The sequence below is a fragment of the Narcine bancroftii genome, chromosome 1 (assembly GCF_036971445.1).
Source record: "Narcine bancroftii isolate sNarBan1 chromosome 1, sNarBan1.hap1, whole genome shotgun sequence".
Lineage (NCBI taxonomy): Eukaryota > Metazoa > Chordata > Chondrichthyes > Torpediniformes > Narcinidae > Narcine > Narcine bancroftii.
Window position 1 is genome coordinate 195379344 of NC_091469.1, and position 27019 is coordinate 195406362.

At 42.4% G+C, this 27019-nt stretch overlaps 1 protein-coding gene across 4 annotated transcripts in view; it reads right to left on the reverse strand.

Annotated features, from left to right (window-relative positions):
• The window catches only part of setx (senataxin), a 118443-nt gene that overhangs the window by 16553 nt on the left and 74871 nt on the right, over positions 1 to 27019 (reverse strand). For 3 of the 4 annotated variants that reach the window (XM_069887046.1, XM_069887041.1, XM_069887054.1), the window contains exons 10-17: positions 21463 to 25788; positions 20574 to 20682; positions 13288 to 13455; positions 11798 to 12030; positions 11255 to 11407; positions 6030 to 6186; positions 4846 to 4947; positions 2759 to 2871 (exon numbers count right to left, since the gene is read on the reverse strand). In XM_069887046.1, coding sequence (XP_069743147.1) covers positions 2759 to 2871; positions 4846 to 4947; positions 6030 to 6186; positions 11255 to 11407; positions 11798 to 12030; positions 13288 to 13455; positions 20574 to 20682; positions 21463 to 25788 — 5361 coding nt within the window. Of the gene's footprint in view, positions 1 to 860; positions 1050 to 2758; positions 2872 to 4845; positions 4948 to 6029; positions 6187 to 11254; positions 11408 to 11797; positions 12031 to 13287; positions 13456 to 20573; positions 20683 to 21462; positions 25789 to 27019 lie in introns of those variants that run through there. The other variant, XM_069887065.1, reaches the window with a different exon arrangement.

Below are 27019 nucleotides of genomic sequence, written 5' to 3' on the forward strand. Positions count from 1 at the left end.
CAACTCTCTGTCTGCCTTGTGGTAGAAAAAAGTTAAAGAATTTCATGTTGGTTACATTCTAAATGTAGTACTTCGTGACAATAATGAGTCCTTTACCTTCACACTTGAGTTTTATGCTCCTCTCTAAGATTTCTTGCCAGCCCCAATTTGATTGTTTTAGCATTATCCCCAAGTTCTAGACTGCCTTCCTACACTCTTGCCTCTTTAATTCACTATCCTTTAAGATCCAAATAAGCCATTGTGTATTCTATTCTGTCCCAACTCCATTTTGTACCTGTTGAAGAACAAGCAACATAAAGGGAATCAATTTTACTGGGCCTTTGTCAGTTTGATTATTTTACTTGTGTTATGTTTGGTCAATACAATATTAATCAAATTATAATTGGTACAATTGATTCTAATTAATCTTTTAAGTTAGAAAAAGCTATATTTAAAATTGTGTTTAATTCAAGACTTGAGACACGACTCAGATGCAAAACATCAAGGATTTCTCAAATGTTTAATGATTTGAAGTAGAAATCGCTATGCCTATGGCCACAAGGCAGAGAGACTGGAACTGCATTGTACTAATCAAAGGTTTAGATGAAATGGATTTTGAACTTCATCACATCGAAGTGACAATACTTTGCCCATCTTCAAATTACTTATTATATGATTCATACTGACAGCCTTTCTTCTACAGTTCTATATTTGCAATTACATTTTAAACAGAAAAATTATGAAGTACAAATTAACCTTGAGATCTCACAATCACAATGGACTATACAAGAAATATGAGGCGACCGCATGGCTCCTCACATTTGCTAATCATTCAATAGGATTAAAACCAATCTGATCTTGGCCTTATCTTTACTTCTCTGTTTGTTCCCCATAATCCTGTGTTCCTCAATGATCCAAACATTTGTCTGCCTTGGCCTCATATATCCATTCCACAATTCAGCCTCCAATGTTCCCGATTTCAAAGAATTCCAAAATGTTCCAGTCCTCAAAAGAAATTTCTGCTAAACTCCTTCTTAAAAATGGCAACTCCTTATTTACATCTCCTGGTTCTAGATTTGTTCACAGGAAAAAAAATCCTCAACAGTGACTGCCAAAATATTATTTGTTTTAATAAGATCATCATTTTTTTTTTTAAAACTCTGACATGTACAAGCACAACCATCCATTCCAGGAATCAATCTTCAATTTAAGTAAATCTCTCCTTAAGTGAAGATGCCAAAATTGAAGTACATTTTTATTAAAAACAAATGTGATGCAAAAGGAATCTAGATAATTTTGGCAATTGTATATTAAAGAGAAAAAGACAGTTTGGGAAGCAAAATTGAACAGTGACAACTCCTTTCAGATAAACATTCTCATTTATAAAAAAAAAGAAAAAAGATAAACATTCTCATTATAACACAAATTGTTGTGATTTTAACTGCTAAGAAATCCAGTTACAGAACTGATATGCAGTGATAGTGAATTTATGACCTGTATAGATGTTAATTTTGGGGCTGAGGAAAATAATAAAAAAGAAAAAAAAGTAACCAAGTGGAAAAGAACCATATACTTAAGAGCCACAGTATAACTATGCCAGAGTAGAATAGATGACGGAATCATATCTCAATTCAACAACTTCTCGGGAGCAACTTGAAAATAAGATGCATTAAAAAGATGGAAGGAAAATATTTTCTCTCTTTATGCCAATACAGTTTCTAATCTAAGAATCGTAATAACATTGCTAATCCAGTAATTACTATACACTTGAGCAATTATTTTCAGATTTTGTTTTAAATAATTGTAACACACCAGTGCAGTTGTTGAGTAGTGAACTCTTCAACATCATGTTACCCAAGAGGATAAAAAGCTCATCTGTATTTTCTGACAGAATACAGTGACGGAATTAATTAATTAGATTTATGCTTATAGAAGGGATTAGAATTGGGTTAGCTGTTAGGTTGCATGCATTTCACAGACACAGCCTTGCAAAAGGTGAAAACAGAAGGTGCAAGCACACCCCAGAAATGGAAACATTTGCAGAGAGTTGGGGCCATAAATAAAAAAAACAAGTACCTGGAACATCAGGAGGGGATGGGCAGAAAATGAGAGAGGAGGAGTTAGCAGGAAGAAGTCTGAGAAAAGGCTCGACAGAAGAGGAGCCTGCTGACTGGGCAGAGTTCTGATATGGTAGCCTGAGTGTACTCTCTGTGGAAATCAGGAGGGGTGGCTAGTCTTCTCGGTGTGATGAAGAAAAGAACTCTGTGAGAAGAACCTGGAAAGAAGACGTTTCTTCTGGAAGACACTCCTGTTTGGGGTGTCCAACAAGCAACGACCATCTCTCTGTAACCCTCCACAACTTTCTTGCCTGGTAATTCTAAGAAAAACACTGAAGTTTGCTTGAATGTAATGACCGTTGATTCTGTGCACAGGATTGAAGATTACTGGAAACTGTAGCCTTGGAAATGTGGACAGTGGAAGAGTGGCCAGTAAAAAGGAATTTCTTGAAAATATATTCCATACACTTGTGCTTAGATTAAGATTAAGTTGGGGGTGGAGGGGATTGTGTAAATAACTTAGTGTTGATAAGTGTTGATTTTGTTCTATACTCAGAGAATTAAACTAATTTTGTTTAAGGAACCATTGCTTTGGCGTATTTCTATTGTTGCTGATATATGGGGTTCACTGAACTTGTAACATTATACACTTAATAAGCTTCTCATGCAGTATCATATTGCCATTATTCCCCAAGATCAGCAGTAAAGTGTACAGAATTTACCTGCTCACTGTCCTTCTTGATGATGGCACATTGCTTCCCCAGTTCATCCAACTTCCTATCCAACCAATCCTTTTGCTTCTGAATTACCTGATCAGCATCAAATTGGCCCTTCTCTGCATATAAAACCACATGTAATTATCTTAGAATAGACGGGAAAACTCATGTTTTAATGGTGTTAGCCATGTACTGTACACTGTTCAAAATAAAGTCCGAAGTTAATATTTTCCAAAATAATTCTCGTGCAAGATCACGCTTTGCCATGGTATTACAATAAAATCCCCATTATCAGGCATCTACGGGGATTGTGGATGCAGATATGCAAATTTACTGGTTGACTGAGACTCACTCTTCCAATGCCTAACTCATAACCTGCATTAAGAATACACAATTTAAAAGACAAAAGACAGTACACAAAGCAATTTGGAAAAAAAAATTAAGTATTGTAGTCTTTAATTCTGTAAAGTTCATTTTATCTAGCTAATACCCGTAAATTACAAAATTTAAATTCTAACCCCGGTCACTGGCACTGTAACAGCATTGTGCTAGCTAACACCTCCTCCCTCACCATTATTTGGGATCCCAAACAGTCATTTCAAGTGAAGTAACACTTCATGTGCATCTGCGAGAGTTAGCTACTTCAACTGGTGCTCCCGTTGTGGCCTTCTCCACATTGGAGAGACTGGACACAGACTGGGAGATCACTTTGCTCTCTCCACATCAGTGAAAGGGATCTCCCAGTGGCCAACAATTTCAATTCTGTGCCCCACTGTTGTTCGGGTTTCTGTGGGTCCCACAGGTTAAGAACCAGACCAAAGTTGAGGTACAAAGCACACATTTATTTCGGGGATGCAAACAGGACAACAGGGTCAATACGCTAGGTAAGCCTATACACACACAGTATGCAAGGGGTAAATGTACATTTTGGATAACAAGGGAGGAACGGACAGAAGATTGGCAGAAATTACATGAACATACACATTCAAGAGTCAGGATCAAGGTGATACTATGTGCCCCTATCCCTTGACTGGTACGGACACAGCTCTTGCTACCTAACCTCGGGTTTCACCTGTGTGAAAGGTGCTACTTGAATGCCATGAGGAGCCAAAAAGAGGCTGCTGTGGCCAATGGCTCGAAGCCAAGTGCAGGGGCTCAGCACGGGACAGCCGAGGTGATTGACCTGGGCCAATTGGGTGAAGGTTAGCGCTGAGTCTGGGCAGGCTGAGTGGACTGCAGCACCTGGTGATTTAGGTGGGCCAACTGCAAGGGTCACCTTGATATTACCCCTCCATAAATCTTCGTCCGCGAAGCCAAGCCAAAGAAGAAACAGGAGTGCAGCAGCGCCATCAGGTGGTGGTCACTGCCTGTCCATTACACCCACTCCCATGCTCTGACATGTCTGTCCATGGCTTTGTGTACTGTCAAACCAAGACCACCTGTAAATTGGAGGAGTAACACCTAATTTTCCATCTGGACACTCTCCAACCAGATGGCAGCAACAATGACTTCTCCGGTTTCTACTACTCTACTCCCCGTTCTCCCTCTCTTTCCCATCCCTCTTCTTTCCTTCAGCTCTTCACCTCCTTCCCCCTTCATTCACAGAGCCAACCCCTCCCCATTTGCTTGTGTGCCCTCCCTCCCTAACCATCTATTACCTGTGGGTCTGTGCTCCTCCCCTCCACCATTTTGTTCAGACACCTGCCTACATTTTGTTCATACCTTGATGAAGAGCTCAAGCCCGAAACATTGTTTATATATCTCTGTCTTTGCTATATATGTACATTGTTTGATCTGCTAAGTTTCTCCATCAGTTTTTTTTTTAATACTTCAATCATGGTATCTACAGACTTTCGTGTTTTACTCCTCACTTAATAGAAAGACACGCGAGTATAATAACTTTCCCATTTGAAGGATAGAAAATAAATGTGTTGTGAATTACCTTAAAGTGCCATCATAAAGTAACTTCTCATTGCTTATTAATTTGATTTGATACTTTTCCCCATCACACCCACTGCATGACATTAACCTCATTAATAGATTTTTTTTAAAACTTTCCGTGTTTTTGAAAATATTGTGCAGCAAGTACTTACTGATTCTACGATTTACTTGCTGATCCAAACTGAATCCTCTGACGTCAGATGAGATAGATTTCTCAGCACCTAGTCTTATCAGATTCACATCTCCACAGTTTCCTGAAGAGAGAGGAAAAAAAATCAAATTATTAACAATTTGGAAGCAATATTTTAAGGAATTATACGCCAACAATTATACAAATCATTAACTGTGATTTAGCAGAGAACTACATCTTGTTTAAATCCGTGCCTTAAAATAAACAGGACCAAATAATTTAAAAGTTGGGATCTGTTCACCAGAAATATGATTTAATACTTATCCAATGTTAGTCTTGTGCAGAATTGATTTTTACGTTGTTTCCTTGTCCAAAGCAACAGACAATAAAGGGGAAAACATGTATACTAGGGAGGAGAAAGATTACCTCCCATTGCAATGCTCAGTGGGGTGCATGATTCACTGTCTTACAAAATGTAAATGCCACTAGATGTGGTAATTCTGTTGGAACTTTTTTTCATGCTGTTTGGTCATGTGTGTAGTGTGGAAGAAAATTCAATTGTTTTTAAGAATACCTGTATAAGATTAAAATACCTTTAGATCCGACAGTATTTTTATTGGGTAGTTTGCAACCTCTGAAAGGTTTGGGACTAGATCAATTTCAACTTGCTTTTGTATATTTAGCTTTATCTGTAGCAAAAAAATGTATTGCTAGTACATGGAAAGATACAAATATGATTGATATTAGTAGATGGCACAATGAGATGAAATATTGTTTAATAATGGAAAAAATTACATATTTCGCATGATAATTATAGTTTTTTTATTAATAAGTGGTTGTAATACTCAGAATATTTACATTTCAATTTATGTTGATTAGATCTTAATATGTATGTTTAATTTTTCCTTTAATATTTTTTCTTTCTTTATCACTCTCCTTAGGAGAGTTGGCTGAAGGGGGGGGGCCTTCTTTTTTTTAAAATATATAAAAATAATGTTTATGGTTAATTGTTGTATATGTTATGTACTATTTGTTTTTGAACGAATAAATAAAGTTTAAAAAAATGTAAATGCCACATACAAATATTTTAATATCATTCATTCACAGCAACAGAATTAAGTCAGTGAATTTTCAAAATGTTAAAGATAAATTTAGCTTAATTACAACTGAATTACAAAAGTAACAAAAAAAGAGAAAACAGTATACCTAAACAATTCTTCACATCTTTGCATCTCTGCTTAAAGTCAATAATAATTTTTTTCATTAGATCATCAATGGCTGCATTTGATGGAGCACATACAAGAACTCTGGTGCGTTTAGAACGCATGCTTCTGCTGTAAGATGGATGGACATTCTCCTCATCCTAGGATTGAAAGGGATAAAGAAGCATGAGAAATAATTTTACAGTTTCATTAATCAAAATTATGTATTTGCACCTATGATTGGTTCTGGGAAGAACTAATATCTTGTTAAATAGTTTTTTATTACTACAAATTTTCATTAAATAAACAAAAACATGGGTTGATCGGATTAATTGAAGATTTTGAAGTTGCATGACTGGAGCAGTAATTCAAAGGCAATCCTGGACTAATGGGTGGCACAGTTAGCGTAGTGGTTAGTGCAATGCCTTTACAGCACCAGCGATCGTGACCGGACCTGGGTTTGAATCCTACATAGACTCTGTGGGTTTTATCCAGGAGGTCAGGTTTCCTTCCACCATTCAAAATGTACTGGGTGGGTGGGGTGGGGGGGGTCGTGTGGGTTAGTGGGGTTTAAATTGGGCGGCATGGACTTGTGGGTCGAAATGGTATGCAATCATGCTGTATATCTAAATTTAAAATAAAAATTGGAGATGGTTCAAATGCCAAAGCAGCAAAAAAAATTAAGTTCAGCAATTAAAATATTTCCAAATAAAAAGCTTAGGTGTTAATGGTGATCATAACACTTCCAGATTACTGTAAAACTGATCTTTTTTCGATGAGATCCTTTAAAATAAGGAAATCTATTGTTCTTGCCTGTTGGGCCGAAAGTTTATTTTGGTCTGACTGATTCTTGGCTGAATTCTTAATTGCTTTTGAAATTATCTGAAATTTGGTTCTGTCAATGTAGGTTCAGACTAAATCTGGATGTTCCATTTGACATCAACCTTGGCACCCAATTCAGACAGAACAGCAGCAAAATTAGCAAAGTTTTGGATTCAGATCTAAGTCAGAATTAGGAAAGATGATTCAGTGAATAGTCAAGCAATATCCCAATGTAACAGGATTCTGAGATTATTGGCCAAGTTATTGTTCAGATTTACCCCTCCCAGCCTGTGAGTATGCAGGTAATTTGTTTTAAATCAATAGACAAAATGGGGAATATTCATATTTTAATGGTTGAAAGTCATGTTATCCCAACTCTTGATATTGTTTTTTAAAATTGAAAAATAAACTTAACTTGGTGGTAGTGTTCCTATGGGGAAGTTTTGAATTGAAATGAGCTTCTCTCATACGGATTGGATAGTGATCAGATCTATTCACAACACATGGTAAAATTCAGTGTAGGGATATGTTGTAGCTACACACAGAAAACACCACTAAACTTGGTGGGGTTTCCAGTGGAACTGTTTATTTGAATTTCGCACGCGCCCCTTTAAGGCCAACAGGAGTTCCATCCCGTGCAGAGGTGACATCATCATGTGACCCGGCGCATGAGCAGTGGCCTAAGCCATGAGGCAGTGAGCAAGCCTTGGCAGCTGCAGAAGATGGCGCTGTCCTGCCAGTGCAGCAGTACAAATGGGGCCGGATCACTCACAGAGATGTGCACCGCCACACAAACCCCCACCCCAGAACCGGCTTACACGTCCCGTCGCTTGGGCGGTCGGCCCCTCCATTTGGGTTGTGCCATCTGCATGGGCTGGCTCGTCCATGTGTATCGGCTTTAGCCAGTCGACTGTGAAAAGTTCCTCCCTGCCCCTAATGTCCAGAGTAAAAGGTTTTCCTGATTGCTGGGGGACTTTGTACGGGCCCTCACATGGGTGCGGCAGGGGGGCAGAGTGCGGGCTTTGCCGGACGAACTCGAAATCTGCTGAGTCCAGCTCTTTGGGGATGTTCGCCGGGTGCTTGCCGTGGTGGGTTGGTGATGGGGGTGTTAACGAGGCGAGCTTGCTGTGGAGGTCCACGAGTAGCATCAGGGTCTCACCTCCCCTGATAGGGACTTGGAGGTCTTTCTTCGGAGCCGGTCGAATGCCAAGCAGGACCCACGGCAGCTCGTCTGCCAAGTTGGATCCTCTCAGCTGCCTTGAGGTGTCTATGGAAACGTTCTATTAGTCCATTCACTTGGGGATGATTGGCCATTGTGTGGCGGAGCTGGATCCTCAAATGGTTCACCAAGTGCACCCAAAAGGCGGAGGTGAACTGAGCACCCATCGCAGGTAATTTGCAACCCAGTTTGCAAGCAGTGCTCTGGCACAGGACTCGGCAGAAGAGTCCTTGAGGGGGATGGCTTCCAGCCACCTTGTCGTCCGATCGACCAGAGTCAGGAGGCCCACTATGTCATCGTGGATATGGCCAAACCTCCTGGCCGGCGGGTCGAAGTGCGTTATTGGGGCTCTGACATGGCGCTGAACTTTGGATGCTTGGCAATGCATGTAGTTCCTTGCCATCTGGGCCACTTGTTTCTTTAACCTGTGCCAGACGAAACGTGCTCACCGTCATCTTGACTAAGGGGTGAACCAGGTTGTGGATCACCCAGAATGTTTCCTGCCCCCACTGTGGGGGGACTATCGGTCGTGGCGAGCCTGTCGAGACATCATACAGGACCGTGTCGTGGCTGCCTGGCAGCTTCAGGTCCTCGAGGCGCAGGCCAGTGATGGCAGTTTGGACGGCCTGTGTCTCTTCGTCGTCCCTCTGGGCCTGAGTTAATTGGGCATAGTTCAGGCGAGGGGACAAGTTGTGAATGGTCAGTCTGGAAAGCACGTCAACAACGACATTGTCCTTATCCGCCCGGTGTCGGATGTCAGTGGTGAACTCAGAGATATAGGAAACATGTCGTTGCTGTCTTTAGCCACGTCGAGGGCCTGAGTGAGTGACTTGTGGTCCGTGAAAGCGGTGAACGGTCTGTCCTCCGGGAAGTGGCAGAAGTGCCTGATCACGAGGTACAAGGCCAGGAGTTCTCAGTCAAATGCACTGTACTTCAACTCAGGTGGTCGGAGATTTGGGGATCCAGCTCCGCCACACAATGCGCCACTTCCCGTTGACCTCTTGCTTTAGGACGCACCCGATGGCCATGGCAGACGCGTCCACAGAAAGTGCTGTGTGGGTGTCAGGTCGGGGGTGGGCCAGTAGGGTGGCGCTCGCAAGGGTGGCCTTGGTCTGAGTAAAGGCTGCCTTGGGCTTTTTCGACCACTCAAGTATCTTTTGTTTAGAGGTGATCAGGGCGAATAGTGGGCACTACCACAATGCGAGCTATACAAAAGTCAGGAAATGCCCATTTATAACAAGATTCTAACACACCTCTATGACAGTGCTCAGCTTCCTGAGCATTGCCAATGACCAGAAACTGAACTGGACCTTCAACAGAAGTATAAATTCAAGTGTATTTTATTTTCACCATGACTCACTTTGCACTTTCCCATAAATGTTCTATCATTAACAACAGACAAATTATGAAAATAATATCCAGTACAACTCGATTATCCAAAACAGGATTCTCCAAAGTCCTCAGTTATCCAAATTTTTAAAAAAATTCCTTACAGTAGACAGTTAAAGAAATTTTTTCAGAGCCAAACTGACTGGGGACCTCGATCTCCCGGTGCCGGCAGCAGTGGAACTCATGCTCCCGGTGGTGGCAGAAGTGGACCTCAAGCTCCCAGGCAGGCGAGGGAGCCTCAGGTTCCTGGCATGAGCAGGGCCTCGGTGGGAAGTGTGATTGGCGGTCGCCATCATTTTTTTTTGTAAGAATTAAAACTTTAATGTTTAAAAAGCCTCAACTTGTTGCTTGTTGCTGTATAAACACTGTTACAAGTGATTTGCTGTTGCTACTGGGCTGTTTTAAAAAATGACCGGTTCTGTGAAAAAAAAATGTTTATCCGAAATGGGCCCGGTCCCAACCATTTCTGATAATCGGAGTTGTACTGTATACTCTACTTGCCTGGACAGTGCAAATCAAATATCATTTAATGAGTTTCGTACCATTCAGATCAAACTTGTTGCTTGGTTGGCAGTCCATCCACCACCACTCTTTTTACCACTAGAGCAGTATACCAAACAGAAGGCACACTACCACCAAGGCTCACAACAACACCTCACAACCATCTAGATGCATGAAAACCAAAAATTCACCCACCATCCTGACTCAGGAAATACAACATCATTCCTTCATTCCATCTGACTCAATTTTTTTCCCCAAAATATATTTTATTCATGATAAATTATCTACTGTAAGGAAGATAAATAAAGTTAAAGAATTTAATATATGTTACATTCTAAAAATGTAGTATTACGTGACAATATTGGAACCTTTACATTTTTTTTTACAATCCAGGAAAGAAACTGTTCAAGGATTTACATTAATCATTTCCATCAAATGTTACAGAGCCTCTGCATCCCTCTCCACACCCTCCTTGCAAATCTGCATAAGGCAAAGAGGTGAGTGATGGTCTCCACCCCACCACAGACATCCCAAGGTCAGCGTACATTGAGGGAGGGTGATGCTCCAGTCATGCAGGAAGGATTTCACTGGGAGGGCTCCTCTCACTGTCAGCCAAGGCTGATGCTTGCTAGTGAGCCTTGGCGATGAGGCATTCCACCAGATGACCTGGACGGTCTGGTCAGGGAACCATTCCACTAGTTGAAGGTGTTCTGGAAAAACTTTTCCACAAAGGATAGAAAGGCAGTTACTCAAATACAGCACCAGAGTTTTTTTTTCCCACCATAAGGAATGCAGTGTGCAAGAAGATAGCTCATAATTGACCTCATCACCACCATAATATGTTCATTTTCTTAATGTCTAATGTCCATAATGTCCTGAAGGTGTACTTAAACCTGACATGAACCATTATATAATACTCCACTGTAAGAAACTATCTTGAATCAAAGGAACTCTTAGAAAGAAGGATCCATTTTATCTATTGGGTGAAGTGGCCTCTCTCTTTAGAACATTCTTGCAAGTTTTCCACAAATAAACAGTATATGATACAGGCAAAGGCCAGTGAACAGATCATCAGCTGGTCTTTCCAGTTAACCAATGATGGGTAAAATAATGAGAAATGTCCATAAGCAAAGCAAAATAGCACATTTATTTCTTTTCCCTGATTTGATCATGGCCCAATTTCCAACTTGACATAGGTCCCAAGAATTTGGAATAAACATAACTTTCAATCATTAAAATATAAATATTCCCCATGTTGACACAGTATTAGGTAGCCATATTTCATACAGAAAGTATACCTTATTAAGCAGACAATGCAGGAGCCCAACAATGGTTTTTGATTTTCCTGTTCCAGGTGGTCCTTGGATAATGCAGACTTTAGGAATTCTTGTCCGTTTAACCATTGACAATGCAACATTAATTGCTTTCTGCTGATACCCATTGTAATCTTTCTGCACAGGAAAAATGTAAAACTAAAACAGTAAGCATCCATGCTCAAGTAAAAATCCATTAAAAACAAAATATATATTTTCATATTTTTGACTTTTCAGAGCAGACATGAGGGATTTAATGGTGTTTCGGTAGATACATTTTGAAAATATTCTTAGAGTAAATAACATTAATCATTGCCTAACTTAGTTCCATAATATTGCATTACTCCTGTTCCATTGTCCTCAGTTCAATGGCCACTACAATTTGCACTGATTTAAACAGCACAAATCACCAACAGTACAACACATGCTTAAGAATAGAGCTGAAAAGATCTAGAATAAAGTTACAAATGAGTTAACTTAATAATGAAGTTTTGCAATATATGAGATGTACAACACAATTTCTCTTACAGCATTACTCCACTTTGCACTCTCCATGATGTCTCTTTCATTAAAGAACGAGGGATGTGCTGACAGAATTGGCGTCATCAAAGGAATCTTGGCCAGAAAGAGTAATCCTTTGAACTGCCGTATGGTTGTCACAATGGATCCAATTACATCACACCTCACTGGTTGGTTTTCTATTGCACTAACATTCCCTCGTGTTCGAATTGAAAGGTAAAGACTTGTTTGTGAATCACGTCCTGTTCAGAAAGGAAATCAGGAGAAAAGTTACTAATTTAACTACATTCTATCTTATTAAGTATGTGTGGCTGCACCACATGATACAGATTTCTCTTTGGGTGGTGCTGAAGAATCGTGATCCTTGAAACTCAAAGAAGCAAACCATCTGGATGGATTGTTTAACTCAGTACTCTATACTCAAAAAAATGCTGGTGCTGCTCTAATGGCAAAGCTACAACTGGTGCAGACCCTGGAGGAACAGGGAGTGGAGACACAGTGCTCCTCTGCAGGATCCTACTGCCCAGTGGTGATGCCAACAACCCCGTACAGACTTTAAATTACATTTTAACAGAGCAGGCATTTTATTTTCACATCTTCAAAACCACGGAAGGCTTGCTCAAGATGTCTGACCCCATGCTTGGTGCAGACCAGGATGGGTGTGGGCTCCAGGGCATCAGAAGACAAATGCAGGGCACCAAAATGGGAGAATAACCCCACTCCCCTCAATGCTGTGAAGGAGAAGTCTAGGAGATGACAGGGAAGGCAGCAGACCAGTGAGAGGCTCAGCAGCTGAAGAACTCACAAAAGCTGTGGCTGCTGGGCACATAGCCAGAGCACTCAAATCAAACTGTGGACTAATGGAGACTGGCTTGTGGGAACCAGGCATCAAGACTAGGATTTGTGAGAGAGGGGCTCTGGCATTAGAGGCTTGGAACTAGAGATTGCCAATGGAACAGTCAGGAGGCTAGAAGGCTAGAAAAGTTGAGTAAACTTTGGAGGCAAATCCATGGACACTTGAAGGGACTCTATCTTGTTGCTCTTTCACCATTAGAGGCATTGGACCATGCTAGTGGTGTCTCTGTGTACCTTTATGAAAGGTGACAGTTGATGAATTTGTACATGACAACAAAGGAAGCTAGACTTCTTTACCGAAATCACCAAGATGATTCTATATTGCCAAATGACAAGCAAAACAAAAAAGTGAAACAACATATTTAAATAATCTATAAAGAAAAGGACATGGTCCGAATGCAGGCAAATGGGATTAGTTTAGATGGGCAAAATGGTCAGCATGGACATGGTAGGCTGAAGAACCCATTTCTGTGCCACACAGTTGTATGACATTCAATTGAATATTTTATTTTAATTTGCTAGTACTTAACATTTGAAGGACTTAAAAATTCTACAATGATTTCTACTGAAAGTTAGTAACTCAAGAGGCACTAAATATTAGTTACATTTTTTACACAAGGCATTTAATGCACACCTGAACTCACCTGAACGCGAAGATCTTGAGACATATGCAATATGTGGGATTAGAGTATCATTTGTCATCTCACTTCCATCTTGTATGTAGTAACTGCAACGTTGTGGCAGCCAGAGAAATACAACATCATCTTCTTTTGGGTGCAGTTGTTTCACAAGTTCATGGTCATGCAATAAAGCTGAGTAAACAAAAATTTATTGATTTGGAAATGAAATACTGAAAATAAATAAATAAAAAAAATTTTTTAATTTGCCTTTTTCTTTACAATTTAGTTGAGATTGACAATATTTATTGTCACGTGTAGTGAGATACAGTAAAGAGTAGTTTTGAGCAACAAAGGGCCAACATGCATAAAGTTTGCATCAAAAAAACATTCACTGAAATCACAACAGTTAAGTAGCATTCAACTTTAACATAACAGGCAAAACAAATTTAAAAGAAAAATAACAGTATCTTCTTGATGGGAATCCAGCATTACTGCCACTCCAGTTATAATCTCAATGCCTGAAAAACCCAGACTGACTCTAGATTCAAAATAACTGGATTACGAACCACAAAATCACCTTCAATAGGAATAGGCTTTATTCACACTTAATTATTTACAAAAGGAAAACCATTCAAAGTCTATTCTCACCTTTAGTTTTGAACTCACAAATTTTTAATCACTGTACACTGTTACATTCATTTCTATTTACACCATTTCCATCACTCGGCCCTTTCATGCCAGGCCTCCACGTGGAGGCCGGCTATAAGCGCGGAGGGAAAACATAAAAATTACCTTTCATGGAGTAGCCCTAAAAGGCTGCTCCTTTGTTGCATTCATGTTGATCACTGCCTTGTAGCACTCTCCAAAGCTGATGGAGGTGGGCAACTGATGGCGTAGTGCCACCCATCATAAATATGCGGCAGAGCAATGGCCGTGTTCCCTACCCAGAATCCCCCATGCAGCTGGAACTGCTATGTTTCCCAGAACAGTTCCAGCTGTGAGGGGAAATTATGGGTAGGAAAGACAGCCATTACTCTGCTGCGTTTTGAGCTGCAGAGAGCGGCCCCAAAGGCTGAAGCAGCCTGGTGAGGCACTGGAGTGGCCGGTGGGGCTGTCACACCCCACACTGACTGCCCTCCGACAGCCTCTGTCAGCTGCCCTTGCCCTGATGACACCTCCTGTCTGACGGCTCCTGCTGGTCGCCCCTGCCTTGATAGCCCCTCCTGCCTGATGGCTCCCGCCAGCTGCCCCTAACCTGGCGGCCCCAGTCTTGATGGCCCCACTGTCCTGATGGCTCCCGCTGGCTGCCCCTGAACTGACAGCTCCTGCTGGTTGCCCTTGATCTGACAGCTCCCGCTGGCTGCCCCTGACCTGACAGCTTCCACTAGCCGCCCCTGACCTGACGGCACCCCTGCCCTGAAAGCCCCTTCCTTGATGGGCCCCTCTGCCCTGACGTCCCCATCGGCTGCTCCTGACCTGTCAGCTCCCGCCAGCTTCCCTCGCTCTGAGGGGGGGTCATGGATGGAAAGGTGAGAGTGGGTGGGAGAGTGGAGATGGGGTCACTGGCTGATGGTGTCATCAGCGTGTCCCTAACTAGCCGCTTGCTGTGACTGTACATTCACGTGAGGTGGCGGATCACTGCGCTCCGCTGATGATCCTTTCCCAAGAGGGATTACAGTAGGCTACTTGGAGCCGGCCATGGCACATTCATAGAGGCAAGACTCCCAACATTAAGATGGAGAATTTCCGCCTTTACACTCGGGCTTTTTCATTGCATGAAATGGCCTAAAATTGTGGCACTTTTTTGTTACTTTCCTCTCTTTTGTTTGAGGGACTTCCTCTTGGTCTCAGCACCTCAATGCTCGATAATGGAAGGACTGTGCTCCTTCCCCACAAGCACCCTCGTGTTGGCTGCACCAAGTCTCAAAATGTCCTTCAGTACGTACTCCTGCAGGCTACAATGTGCCAGAAGGCAGCATTCCTGCACTGACATCTCCCTGTGCTGAAAGACCAACAGGTTTTGGGCAGACCAAAGTATGTCTTTCACCGAGTTGATGTCTTCAGCAGCACTGATGTCCAACTCTGTGCATGTCTGTGGGAACAGTCTGTAAATCAGAGTCCTCTGTCGAGCTGCTGCTGGGAATGAACCATGAAAAGTAAAATGGCAGCACTGCTGGAACTGATGTAGCAGCAACGCTACCACTGCTGCAGACCCACGGGGTCGAACTGCCCAGTCAACTGCTGTGAACGGTCTGTAAAGGAGCTGACGGTAATTTCATTTAAAATCCCAGGACCATGGGGGTCTGCACCCAAGATAAGGGCCATAAGGGATTGCAGACTCCAGGACAGTAGAGGACTGGCGAAGGGCACCAGAAAACAGGGAGACTATCCCTGGCTGAGAAGGAAAAGCAGAGATGACCCACAGGATGGTAACCACAGCGGTTGACCAAGTGAAGGGGCTCTGTGGCTGAAAGACCCATGCATGCGCCAAGCAGTTGGCAACTCAAGGCGAGGAACACATGGAGGTTGTGGGATGCTGGACACTGCTTTCAGGAGACTCACACCAGGCTGCGGTCTGTCAGAGATTAGCTCAAACTGGCTGGTATCTGAATCAGGATGCGAGGGGATGCCGAAGATGCTGAAGGGTTCCTGACCACATTGGAGGTTCGGACCTGGAGCTCAGGTTGCAAATGTTTGGATTGGACTCTGTGTGGCTGCAGAGGCACTGAAGGCGAATCTACAGACACGTGATGACTCTGGGAGACTATCTTTTGCTTCTCTTTCTCTTACTAGCCGCTTTCAGGAGGAATCGCGGGAGAATGTGGCTCCAGAGCCAGCTGCAGGTGGCAGCGCTGAAGGTGGCGTTCTGCCATCTGAAAGGTCCAGAGCAGGGAGAGGTGCCGCAGAGCAAACGCCGGCTCTCGAGCTGGGGCAGGGGCAGCCATCTAACAGCTCCCCTCCCCATTGCCTGATAGCCCCCGCAGCGCAGGCCTACACATCGGCCACCCCAGACCCGTAGTCCCCCACAGGGGGCTGTCAAGTAGCAGGGAGTTGGGTCTCTGGCTGACTGTCATCAGCCCGCCCCCTGCTAGGCATCTGAAAGCTGCTAGCTGCTTTGCCTTGCTGCTTTCAGGTGCCTATGGGGGAGCATTTGGAAGCAAAGAATATACCTCCCTGAAGTGGGTTGAGTAAGTGCTCCTCGGGGATGGGTTTTCTGCTTTCAGGTGGCCTCCCGACAGCTGCATTCGGGTATTTTAGGAGGCTTTACATTCGGATATTCTGGTCACCCGAAAGCAGCTACTGTAAGAGGTGCTTCAGGGAATTTCTGCCGATAGTGAGTATGTCTGCCTTACAGCAGGCAAGAGCAATTTCATGTCACATGACACTTTTATTACAATGACAATAAATTGAATTTTGAATGACAAGAAACCTTGCATCTTTCTCAACACATTCTTAGCAAATCTACATTTCTTCAAAGCGACGGATGACTATCTCCACTCTACAGCAGTCATCTCAGGATGACGTGCTTTGATCTGACTGATCTGACTGAAAGCAAATGAAAGCAGGCCATGGCTACTGATAAGAAGTAATGCATGCTAAGGGCTAAATCTTGAACCTTTAGGATGTGTTAATCACTTCTGAAAGGGCTTATTAATTACTTCTTAAAGGACATGTTGCCTAATATTATTATTACAGAAATTTTTAAATTTATTTACAAAGAGCTAACTTGGCCCAATTTAATCTGATCCAAGCTTTTTGAAAACCTCACCAAACACAACTCACTCAGCTCAGCAAGGATCACTAGACACTTTGTTCAATAATAATCTCTTTACAGAGAAACCTCACTTTGCAAGAGAGATTTAGTCAGAACGAGTGCAACGTGATTTAGGATTATTAGTGCTAAATTTGAAGCAAGTTTATAAACAATTTTAGACAGTTAAGTCATACAAATTGATTCAGGTATTACCGTAAATATTCATGTATAATGACACCCCCCCCCCCCCACATTTTTGAGGGGAAAAGGGGAAAATTTTTTACCCCCATGTATAATACGATCCTCCTCCCCTCACCTGCCCGAGTCGTGCTGGTGCCTCTTTCACCCCCTTGAACGCCCGATTCGTGCTGGTGTCTCTCTCCCAACCCAAGTCGCGCTGGTATCTCTCCCTCTTCACCCACCCAAGTCGCACTGCCGTCTCTCCCTCTTCACCCACCCAGTCGGCCTGCCGTCAATGTAGGCAGCTGCTGATAATCTTACTTATCTTTAAAATTGGCAGAATTTTTTTTAAATTATAACCATGTATAACACGACTTTGGGCTCAAATTTCTGTACAAAATTTTTCACATTATACTCGAATATTTACAGAAAGTGCTCCCAGTTCATTTTCAATTGTGTGGGACTGTCACTTTATGAGAACAAATTTAACAAAGACCTGCAACTTTGGAGAGTGACTATGAACTGGCAGCAGGTTAAGGACAGTGTGAACCTAAATTGGAATATTTGAAGAGAGAGGAAGGGGTTCTGGGAAAATCCAGGTGCAAAGAGCATGTGATCAACAGATTCAAGACTGAGTATAGTTTTGCACAGGGGCCATTTTGAGGAGGCAGTGCTGTTGAGCAGTGCTCTTGAAAGCAATACAGGACTGAAATGGCCTCATGTGTGGTTATAGACAATCTCTCTAATTTCCCCATGTTATGGGGGAATGAGATGTGGCCATTTTAAGGAGTCAGCACTTGGAGAAACAAACTTTGAAAGGATACTGTGCCATTTTAAGGAGTCAGCACTTGGAGAAACAAACTTTGAAAGGATACTGCGCTGAAGGTGGCTTCGTGTGGTGATAAGACAATTTGTCTGATTTCTCCAGGTTATAGGGGAATGGGAATACCACTCTGACCAAAAGGAGAATGTCACTTTGATCAGCTGACCCACGGAAAGGGTTCTGGAACCAGAAGGAAGACTGTGTTTGGATTGTGACCATTGTGAGGGTTACATAAATTTGGCTGATCCACAGAAAGGAGTTTGGAAGCTTTGTGAGCATCACTCACTTCATGGCTCCTATGCCAAAGAAGAGAGGAGTTTAAGTTGTCACTCGTCTAAAAAGGACATTTCACCGGAAGTACCTTGACAAGGGTTCTGTGAGTTAATAAACATTCTGTCACCTCCGGTCTCTCCCACCTATTTCATGAGCTGCTTCGGGTCCACCCGAAGCCTGCGTGCCGCGTCCACCCGAAGCCTGCGTGCCGCGTCCACCCGAAGCCAGCGTGCCGCGTCCACCCGAAGCCAGCGTGCCGCGTCCACCCGAAGCCAGCGTGCCGCGTCCACCCGAAGCCAGCGTGCCGCGTCCACCCGAAGCCAGCGTGCCGCGTCCACCCGAAGCCAGCGTGCCGCGTCCACCCGAAGCCAGCGTGCCGCGTCCACCCGAAGCCAGCGTGCCGCGTCCACCCGAAGCCTGCGTGCCGCGTCCACCCGAAGCCTGCGTGCCGCGTCCACCCGAAGCCTGCGTGCCGCGTCCACCCGAAGCCTGCGTGCCGCGTCCACCCGAAGCCTGCGTGCCGCGTCCACCCGAAGCCTGCGTGCCGCGTCCACGCAAAGCCTGCGTGCCGCATTCATCTAAAGCCTGTGTGTCAACATTGGATATTCTGATATTGAACTGCCTTTTAAGAATTGTGCCTTGAGCTGTAGTGGCTTGGATAATTCCACGTACACACACAAGTACATTCACGCACAGTTGGGAGATAAGTTCAGATAAATTAGATAAAGTGTTATATTATTGTTTATTAATAATTAAAAATATTATTTTAAATATAACATTGTCTGGGCTGATTTCTGTAGCTGCTGTCTGCTTTGTAACACAGGGGTCCACTTGTACAATGGGCCATGGGAGAACAAATTATCATGAAATTTCTAATAAAAGTCCAAAAGGTCCAACAATTTTAGGATAAAAAAGTTGAAATTTACTCCACAATGGAATCAGGCTCCACCTCTGAAATGAATGAGCTGAAACATTAATTTTTTAAAAATAAAACTTCCTAATAATGTTAAGTGGTTTAAATTCACTTGCGCTCCATATCAGATTGTTATTTGGAAAGAGGATTTGGAGGATTTGAGGACCCCCTACCTCCCCACACACAGCATCTTCCAGTTACTTATGTCGGGGAAAAAGATTCAGAAGTATCAGAGCCAGAACTGACAGGCTGAAGAACAGCTTCTTTCCATGGGCCGTGAGACTGCTGAACAACTGCTAAAACAACTCACGAGCTGCTTTCAGGTGCATCCTCTGCCTTGAGGGCGGCTGCAGGAGTGGATCCCAACCTGAAGACTCACCTTTCAGATGGCAGCCCTAAAAGGCTGCTACAGCATTGCCCAGTCCACCTGAAAGGGCCTATAGATATCCAGAGGCACCTCGCAGCGCCTCCGCATCTGATGGAGGCAGAGCAACTGGTGTCGCAGCACCACCTGTCATAAATATGTGGTATAGCAATGGCCGTCTTCCCTACCTATAATCCCCCATGCAGGTGGAACCACTGTGTTTCCCACACAGTTCCAGCTGCGTGGGGGGGTTATGGGTAGTGAAGTCCGCCATTACTATGCCGCACTTTGAGCAGCAGGAACGGCCAGCCAGGCTGTGACAGCCTGCACCAGCCACCCCTGCCCCAACGTTCCCCGCCGGCCGCCCCCACCCAGCTGTCCGACAGCCACCCCCTGCCCCACTGCCTGAAGCCCCCACCCCACTGCCCGATAGCACCCCTCCCCGCTGCCCAACAGCCCCCGCCCTACTGGGAAGGGGCGGCCAGTGGGGGATGTCAGGCAGCGGGTGGGGGGGGGGGGCACTGTCAGGTCATGTGGCGGGGGGGCCTGTCAGGCAGCGGGGAGTTGGGTCGCTGGCTGATAGAGTCATCAGCCTGCCCCAAGGCAGCCACTTACAGCAGCTGCACATTCAGATGCCTCAGTGGAACCCGGCAATCCATCGATTATCCCTCTCGGAGGACGGTTGGTGTCAGCACCTCGGAGGCACGTTCGGCGCAATCAGGTGGGTACCTCATCAGCCACGTGGGGGTAGAATATGCGGCTTTACATTGGGGTATTTTGGCCACCTGTAAGAGTCTACTGTGACTACTATTTGCTAAGAATATTTATTTTAGTATATGTACTCATTTAGTATGTACAAGTATAGTTTGTATGTGTGATATGTTTGTACGTGTGTTTTGCACTGTTTAGCACCATGGCCAGAGAACTGTTTTGTCAATTTGTACTGGTACAACCTGATGACAAACCTGAAGTTGAAGTATGTACAAATCTTGCTTGTTCTCACCTTGAAATTCTGCACGATTTACTCGGCCTTCTACATAGTAATTCTTCAGCTTCAGATGGTTCTGAATCATTTTTGGTGTCTGCTTAAATTCCATCAATTTCTGAGCTAGCTACATGAAAGAAATGCTGCTAATTAGGTTTAGTTTGAAAAAACATTCTGATTGCCAATCTTATTTGCAACTACCACTCAGTACCTCAATGGGAAAAAAAAATGTAAAAAATATTTTAGCTTAGTTCTGCCCTCCACAACAGTAGAAACACATTCATTTGTTTCCTTTTTATCTTCATTTCCTAGTTTTCCCTGTTCATCAATTTTAAACATCAGAGCTAGCCAATAATATAAAGAAGATATATTTAAAGCAGAGGTTGATAGGTTCCTGATTAGTGTGTTAAAAGTTATGCAGAGAAGGTAACAAGCTGAGAGGAAAAATACATCTACTATGATTAGAATGGCAGAACAAAATAGATGGCCAAAATGGCCTAATTCTGCTCCTACGTTATTATTGATACATAGCAAATATCTATATTCTGCTTAAAAAATAGGCAATTTACCCACATGCACACGACTGTATAGGATTCAGTCTGTCCTTTGAGAATTGTGATGAATAAATAATTTACGCTGTAGGCTACTTCAATTTCTTCTAACCTTTGTCAGTGTTCCACTAAGGAAACTCAAAGCCTTACCCATAAACCAGTCTGAACCTGTTTTAAGCACATTACTCAGATCCAATTAAAATGTGAGACTATGCTTTAATGGAGATTCAAAATTTTTCCTTACCAGTCTAATATTTTTCCAAAATGATCCAGGTATAACTCTAGCATTTATCACAAGTGTCATCAGTTAAAATAATCTTTTAAATTTCAGCATTTATAAGGCACACAGTACTCACCTGTTCAAACAGATTTAACATCAGTAAAGGATAAAAGGTCTTAAAGTAATCTTCATATGATCCAAACCTTTCAGGTACCTCTCGTGGTGGAAATTCACAAAGCATATCAGGTGCCCCAAACTGCTCAAACATGTCAAACATCTGATAGGTCCACTTAAGAACCGCGTTGATAAGGTAGGATTGGTTCCATTGATGGTGATCTCTCATTTCAATGCCAGGTGAAGCTTGCCTCTCAGACAGAAATGGATCAAACTTAGAGCTTGACATTGCAACTGGTGTATGAAAATGTGATTTTGGTTTGAAATTCACATCTTTGTTTTGTGTATGAAGGACATTAGATTCCACAACTTTTACAGGTTGGATTGGTTTTGATGTCTGTGGCACAGCAAATTTTACAGGTGGAGGCTTCTGAAATTGCTGCACTTTAGAAACCATTGGAGTTGGGCGTTTCGGGATAATCTCCATTTCTGTAGCAAGCTGAGCATTTCGTGAAGTAGAGCTTGAAGCAAAGCATTTGGTTGTATAGGGTCTTGAGCTTTTCAGATCAGACTGAGGTAATCCTGGCTTGGCATCCTTGGGTTCAGATGCAGCATGGTTCTTACAAAACTTTTCAGAAGGCATTACAATATCAGTGCACCTTCTATACTGGCAACTAATTATATTGGAACTTGAAGGTTTTATTGTGCTGTCTTCTAGTGTATCACTATCTATATCCATATCTATTGGATCTCTCTGGGTTAACATTGACAGATCATCTTCCTCATTTTCATCTGCACTAATGTCCATATCTAAAGGATCATGTTGTGTTAAATTTAAGTCATCACTTACATTCACACTTGAAACATTTCCCTCAGTTAAAGTTGTATTTATTTCTCTTTCTAGTGAAGGCATGTTAGCTGCAGTATAAGAATGACTACTTTCCAGTGATGTAGATGGGATCACTTCACTTGTTTGGACACAAATAGCAGAGCCTTGCATTCCTGTAGAAGGCAGGGGTCCTTTTTGGAAAACACTTTCATCAGCTGCACTTATCATTATCTTTTCTTTATGTTGCTGACGAGGCCTTGACTGTCTGAAATATTGAAGGTCCTGGGAAGCCAGCAAATGTGGATTTCTAATTTTTGTCAGTTTTGGTGGCACAATGAATTTAGCCTTTCTCAGGTGCTTGCCCTCAACAGTTCCAACTACTTGTCCATAGTTACGCAAGTTGCTCAGGTGATCGAGGCTTCTTTGAGAAAGGTCTAAAGCTTTACGAGTTTTCTTCTTGAGACCAAGTTTTTCCACAGTTGATGTAGGTTCAGGTCGTTTACGCACTTTTTTTGGAGGTGGGGTGGATGGTAACTTTGTTGCAGGAAGATTCATTTGCATAACGTTGGATTTAGAAGCATTAGTCAATAATGTTTGCGAACTCGTTTTCTCTGCTTTATATGATCTTTTTTTTGTGGCTTTCTGGTCCAAACGACCATTCGTAGATTGCTTAGTCAAAATGAATTTGTTTAGACCTTTTTTGGAATGGACTTGAGATAAATAATTTTTTCTTATTCCATTTTTGCTTCTTGTACCTTCATCTGTATCTGCTATCTTTCTTGCTTGCTTATTTTCAAGCTGAACATCTGACATAAATTTTGCAGGTACAAGCTTATCAGACAAACTTAGGGATCCAGAGCTACTTGGATTACTTGTGATTTTAATGCAATTTTTTCTCATTTTCTCAAAGTCACGAGAACATGAAACAGATGTACCTTCACCTGCAGAACTGCATAAAATTTGTTTTACCCCAAGTTTTGTACTTGCAGATTTACTTAGTGTTATTTCTTTTTTCAACTGATCTTTGACCTCTTCAGCCACCTTTTCAATCAACTCATCAGGGACATAATCTGTGTCATACCCCCACTCATTTTGTATGTCACAAATGTCTGCATTATCGCTGCTGGTTTGTACATCAGATTGATTATCTTGGTCTGGCTTTTCTACCTCACCTTTTGGCTCAACATGCAGCGGAACATCTTGCCAACAAGAATAAATCTGTTCTTCACTTTCAAATTCAAAAATCTGTGAATCACATTCCTCGAACATGGTTGGTGAGGACTTGCTAGATGCAGCTATTTCTTGTGGGCAAGTTTGATTTTTTCCAGTTGAGTCAGCAATCTCCTTGTCAATGGTTGCATCCACTTGATTTTTTGTTTCACATCTTTCAACTTTTAACATGTTGATATTTTCCATTGCTGATTGTGAATTGGAGTTGCTGACACCCTTGTCGATTGTAGGCTCTTTCGCAGCTGAGTCAGATTTTTCCATTTTCTGTCTGGCATAGTTGACTTTTCTCTCAATTTTGTTTAATGTTTTGATTTTCTCCACCTCCTTGAACAAATTATTGGATACATTAGGACGTTTCTCTGAAGCAACTTTCAAGGTAATTCCAGGATCCTTTTTCATCTTTGAATCATCTGCATTTTCCTCTCTGGTTAATGAATACATTTTCTTCAACTTTTCCCTTAATTGAATTAAAGGAATATCATCACAATCGCTGTCGATGCTTGTACATTGGTTAAGATCTTTGAAGGTATTGCTTGAATTTGCTTTATCCAATGACAATGGACAAAGTATTAAATCATCAGAATCTGTGAGCTTCTCTCTTTTGTCAGTAAATGGAGCTATCTGAAATTGGGAGGTTTTCACAAGTTCAGTATTAGTACTACCTCCTATTGTTCTTTTGCTGGCATCGACATTCTGCTCGTGATTTCTGTTATTCATGTAATCGAATTGGTTATTGTCAATTCCTACAGTTGATGATTTCTCCACTTCCCTTTGTTCACCCAGAGAATTGTTTTTCTTCATTAGCTTTCTCTTCATATTAACTTCCCGTATCTTAACTTTCAGATTTAATAGTCTGTTTGGACTAATCTTAAATTTGCATGAGGTAGTCTCGATTGATTTCATTTTCTGAGGCAAATTACAGGCATCTGCTGGAGAAGGTATCACTGCAAAATTAACATTCTGGTCATTTACAGTGGAGGCAATGTCTGGATTTGTTATATTATCATTGAGAGATTTCTGGAATTTTGTTAACATAGACTGCTTCCATTTTTCTTTGTGGTGAACATCTGGAGTCTCTTCCAGAGGTTTAACCTGTATGTTGTCATTGGCTGAAGAACCAACAGTGAAATTCACATCTGCTTGTTCAAGTGTTTGTCCCTGTCTGCTTGCTACGTCAGCCATGATTACCTTCTCTACAGTAGGAGATGGAAGAGGAGAAATCTCTTTTTCAGCATCATCAACTTTTGAAATATTTTCTTCAACAATTCTGGTCTCATTGAGGAAAGTGCCATCTTGACACATGGAGAATTCTGCTTTACAAGAAAAAATTCCATCCACACATGATTCTTTTGGCTGGTCTACCTGCCCCTTGCAAACAGCCATTTTTCCTTGATTCATTCTACTTTTCTGAATAATTGAACTTTTGATGTTTGTTTGAAACAATGAACAGGGTGGCCCAGGACCACTGTTAGAATATCCAGGCATCTTTCCCCATTCCCCTGCATCCTCCTTTTCATGTTTAATTAAAGGATATTTATGTGCACTTCCTTTTCCAACTGTGCCTAGTTGTCTCAATTCTTGGGTTTTACATTTGGCATTTTTAACTAACTGTATTAAGCAAGATTTTAATTCCTGCTGTTCTCTGAGACTCAATTGCCATCCGAGAATAAAAGTGCTTCGCAGTTGCAGATTTAGTTTGTCAAGGAACTGTTGAAATGTGCTTCTTTGCTGAGAGTGACATCCCTCTTTCAGAAAACTACGAATTAGCTGAACACACGATTGCTGTACTGAATTTGTGATGGAAGAACACACCGAAGATGTGACTGAAAGTATAGTTGATGAACCCTTAATGTTACTTGTGCCTGCTGTTCTCTCTGAGTTTTGGTTGAAAACTCTGGCAGGAAGATTGGCACATTTCACCAGTGCTTCCACCCACTTTTGTGAACTGAACCAAAGCAAATGCAGATAGTTTTTATTTCTGTGAATTTCTATTATGGACACCAAAATAAGGATGAAGAACTCAGTCACTTTATCACAGACATCAATTTTCCGATTCAGTACATCTTTTATCTCAGAGTAGAGATGATGAACCACTTCACCAATGTAGGCTATTCCATGATCCTCTAGGTCCATCACAGAATTGACAAATGGAATAAACCACAGAAATGTACTGTTGTGAACACGCATGTCTTGTCCGATATCACACTGCAGCACCTGTGCCAGACTTTGCATTTCATCATACATGTTGGGGTAATATTCTGCACAGGTTGTATGTTTCCAGCTTATATCCTGGAAAGGTAACAAAAATGCAGTAATTTTTTTTCATTGAAATGCATTAACATTACATTAACATTTCAGAGTGGTAAGGCTTTGGCTCAACAGACTTAGGGCGAGATCAGGCAAGAGGCAAGGGTTTATAGTGTGGGTGAGTATATTGTTCAACACTTATTAGTATTAATAGATTAGATATATGACTGTAGGGTTAGTGCTCTATGTCGCATGTCAGATGTGGGGTCACTGGGAGACTCCGAGTTTCCTCGATGCTCACATCTGCTCCAGGTGCACTGAGGTGCAGCTCCTAAGAGACAGTGTTAAGGAACTGGAGTTGCAGCTTGATGACTATGGTTCATTAAGGAGAGTGAGGAAGTTAAAGATTGAAGCCACAGGGAATATGGGAGAACATCTTTGTGGCCATCCCCATCAGCAACTGGTTTATTGTTCTGGATAGTATTGGGGAGGATGACCTGACAGAAGATAACCATAGGGACCAGTTTTCTAGCACTGAGCATGTCTCGGAAGCAGAGAGGGCAAAGAGGCATACAACAGTGTTAAAAGATTCCATTGTGAGGAGAACAGGCGATTCTGTGAATCCGATAAAAATATCCAGATGGTGTGTTGTCTCCATGGTGCCAGGATACCTAAAATTGGATCCAGAACATTGAGGGGATAGGGTGAACAGCCAAAAGTCTTGGTACATGTTGGTACCAATGACATAGGTACGATATGTCAGGAGGTCCTGAAGAGGGAATAGAAGTAATTAGAGTGGAAGCCAAGAAGCAGGATCTCCAGGGTGATAATCTCAGGATTACTGCCTGTTGCCACATGCTAGTGAGAGGAAAAATGGCGAGATCAGGCAGATAAATGAGAAACTAGTGCAGGGGGCAGAGCTTCAGATTCTTGGATCACAGGGATCTCTTTTGGGAGAGATACAACACCTGAGCCCAAAGGGACCAAAATCCTGGCAGGCAGGTTTCATATAGCTGTTAGGGAAGGTTTAAACTAATTCGGCAGGGGGGAAACCAGAATGCTAGGGCTGAAGAAGGGGTAAACAGCAGTAAAGTGAAGATAGTGTGCAGCAGGAATGACAGGCAGGTGACGAGACGAAGTAGTAGCCAGAGGGATGACAGAGACACAATACATTCAAAAACTGGTCTAATGGTATTATTCTTAAATGCACACAGCATTAGAAACAAGGTGGATGATTTTGCTGTGCAGCTACAGATTGGAGTGTACAATGTTG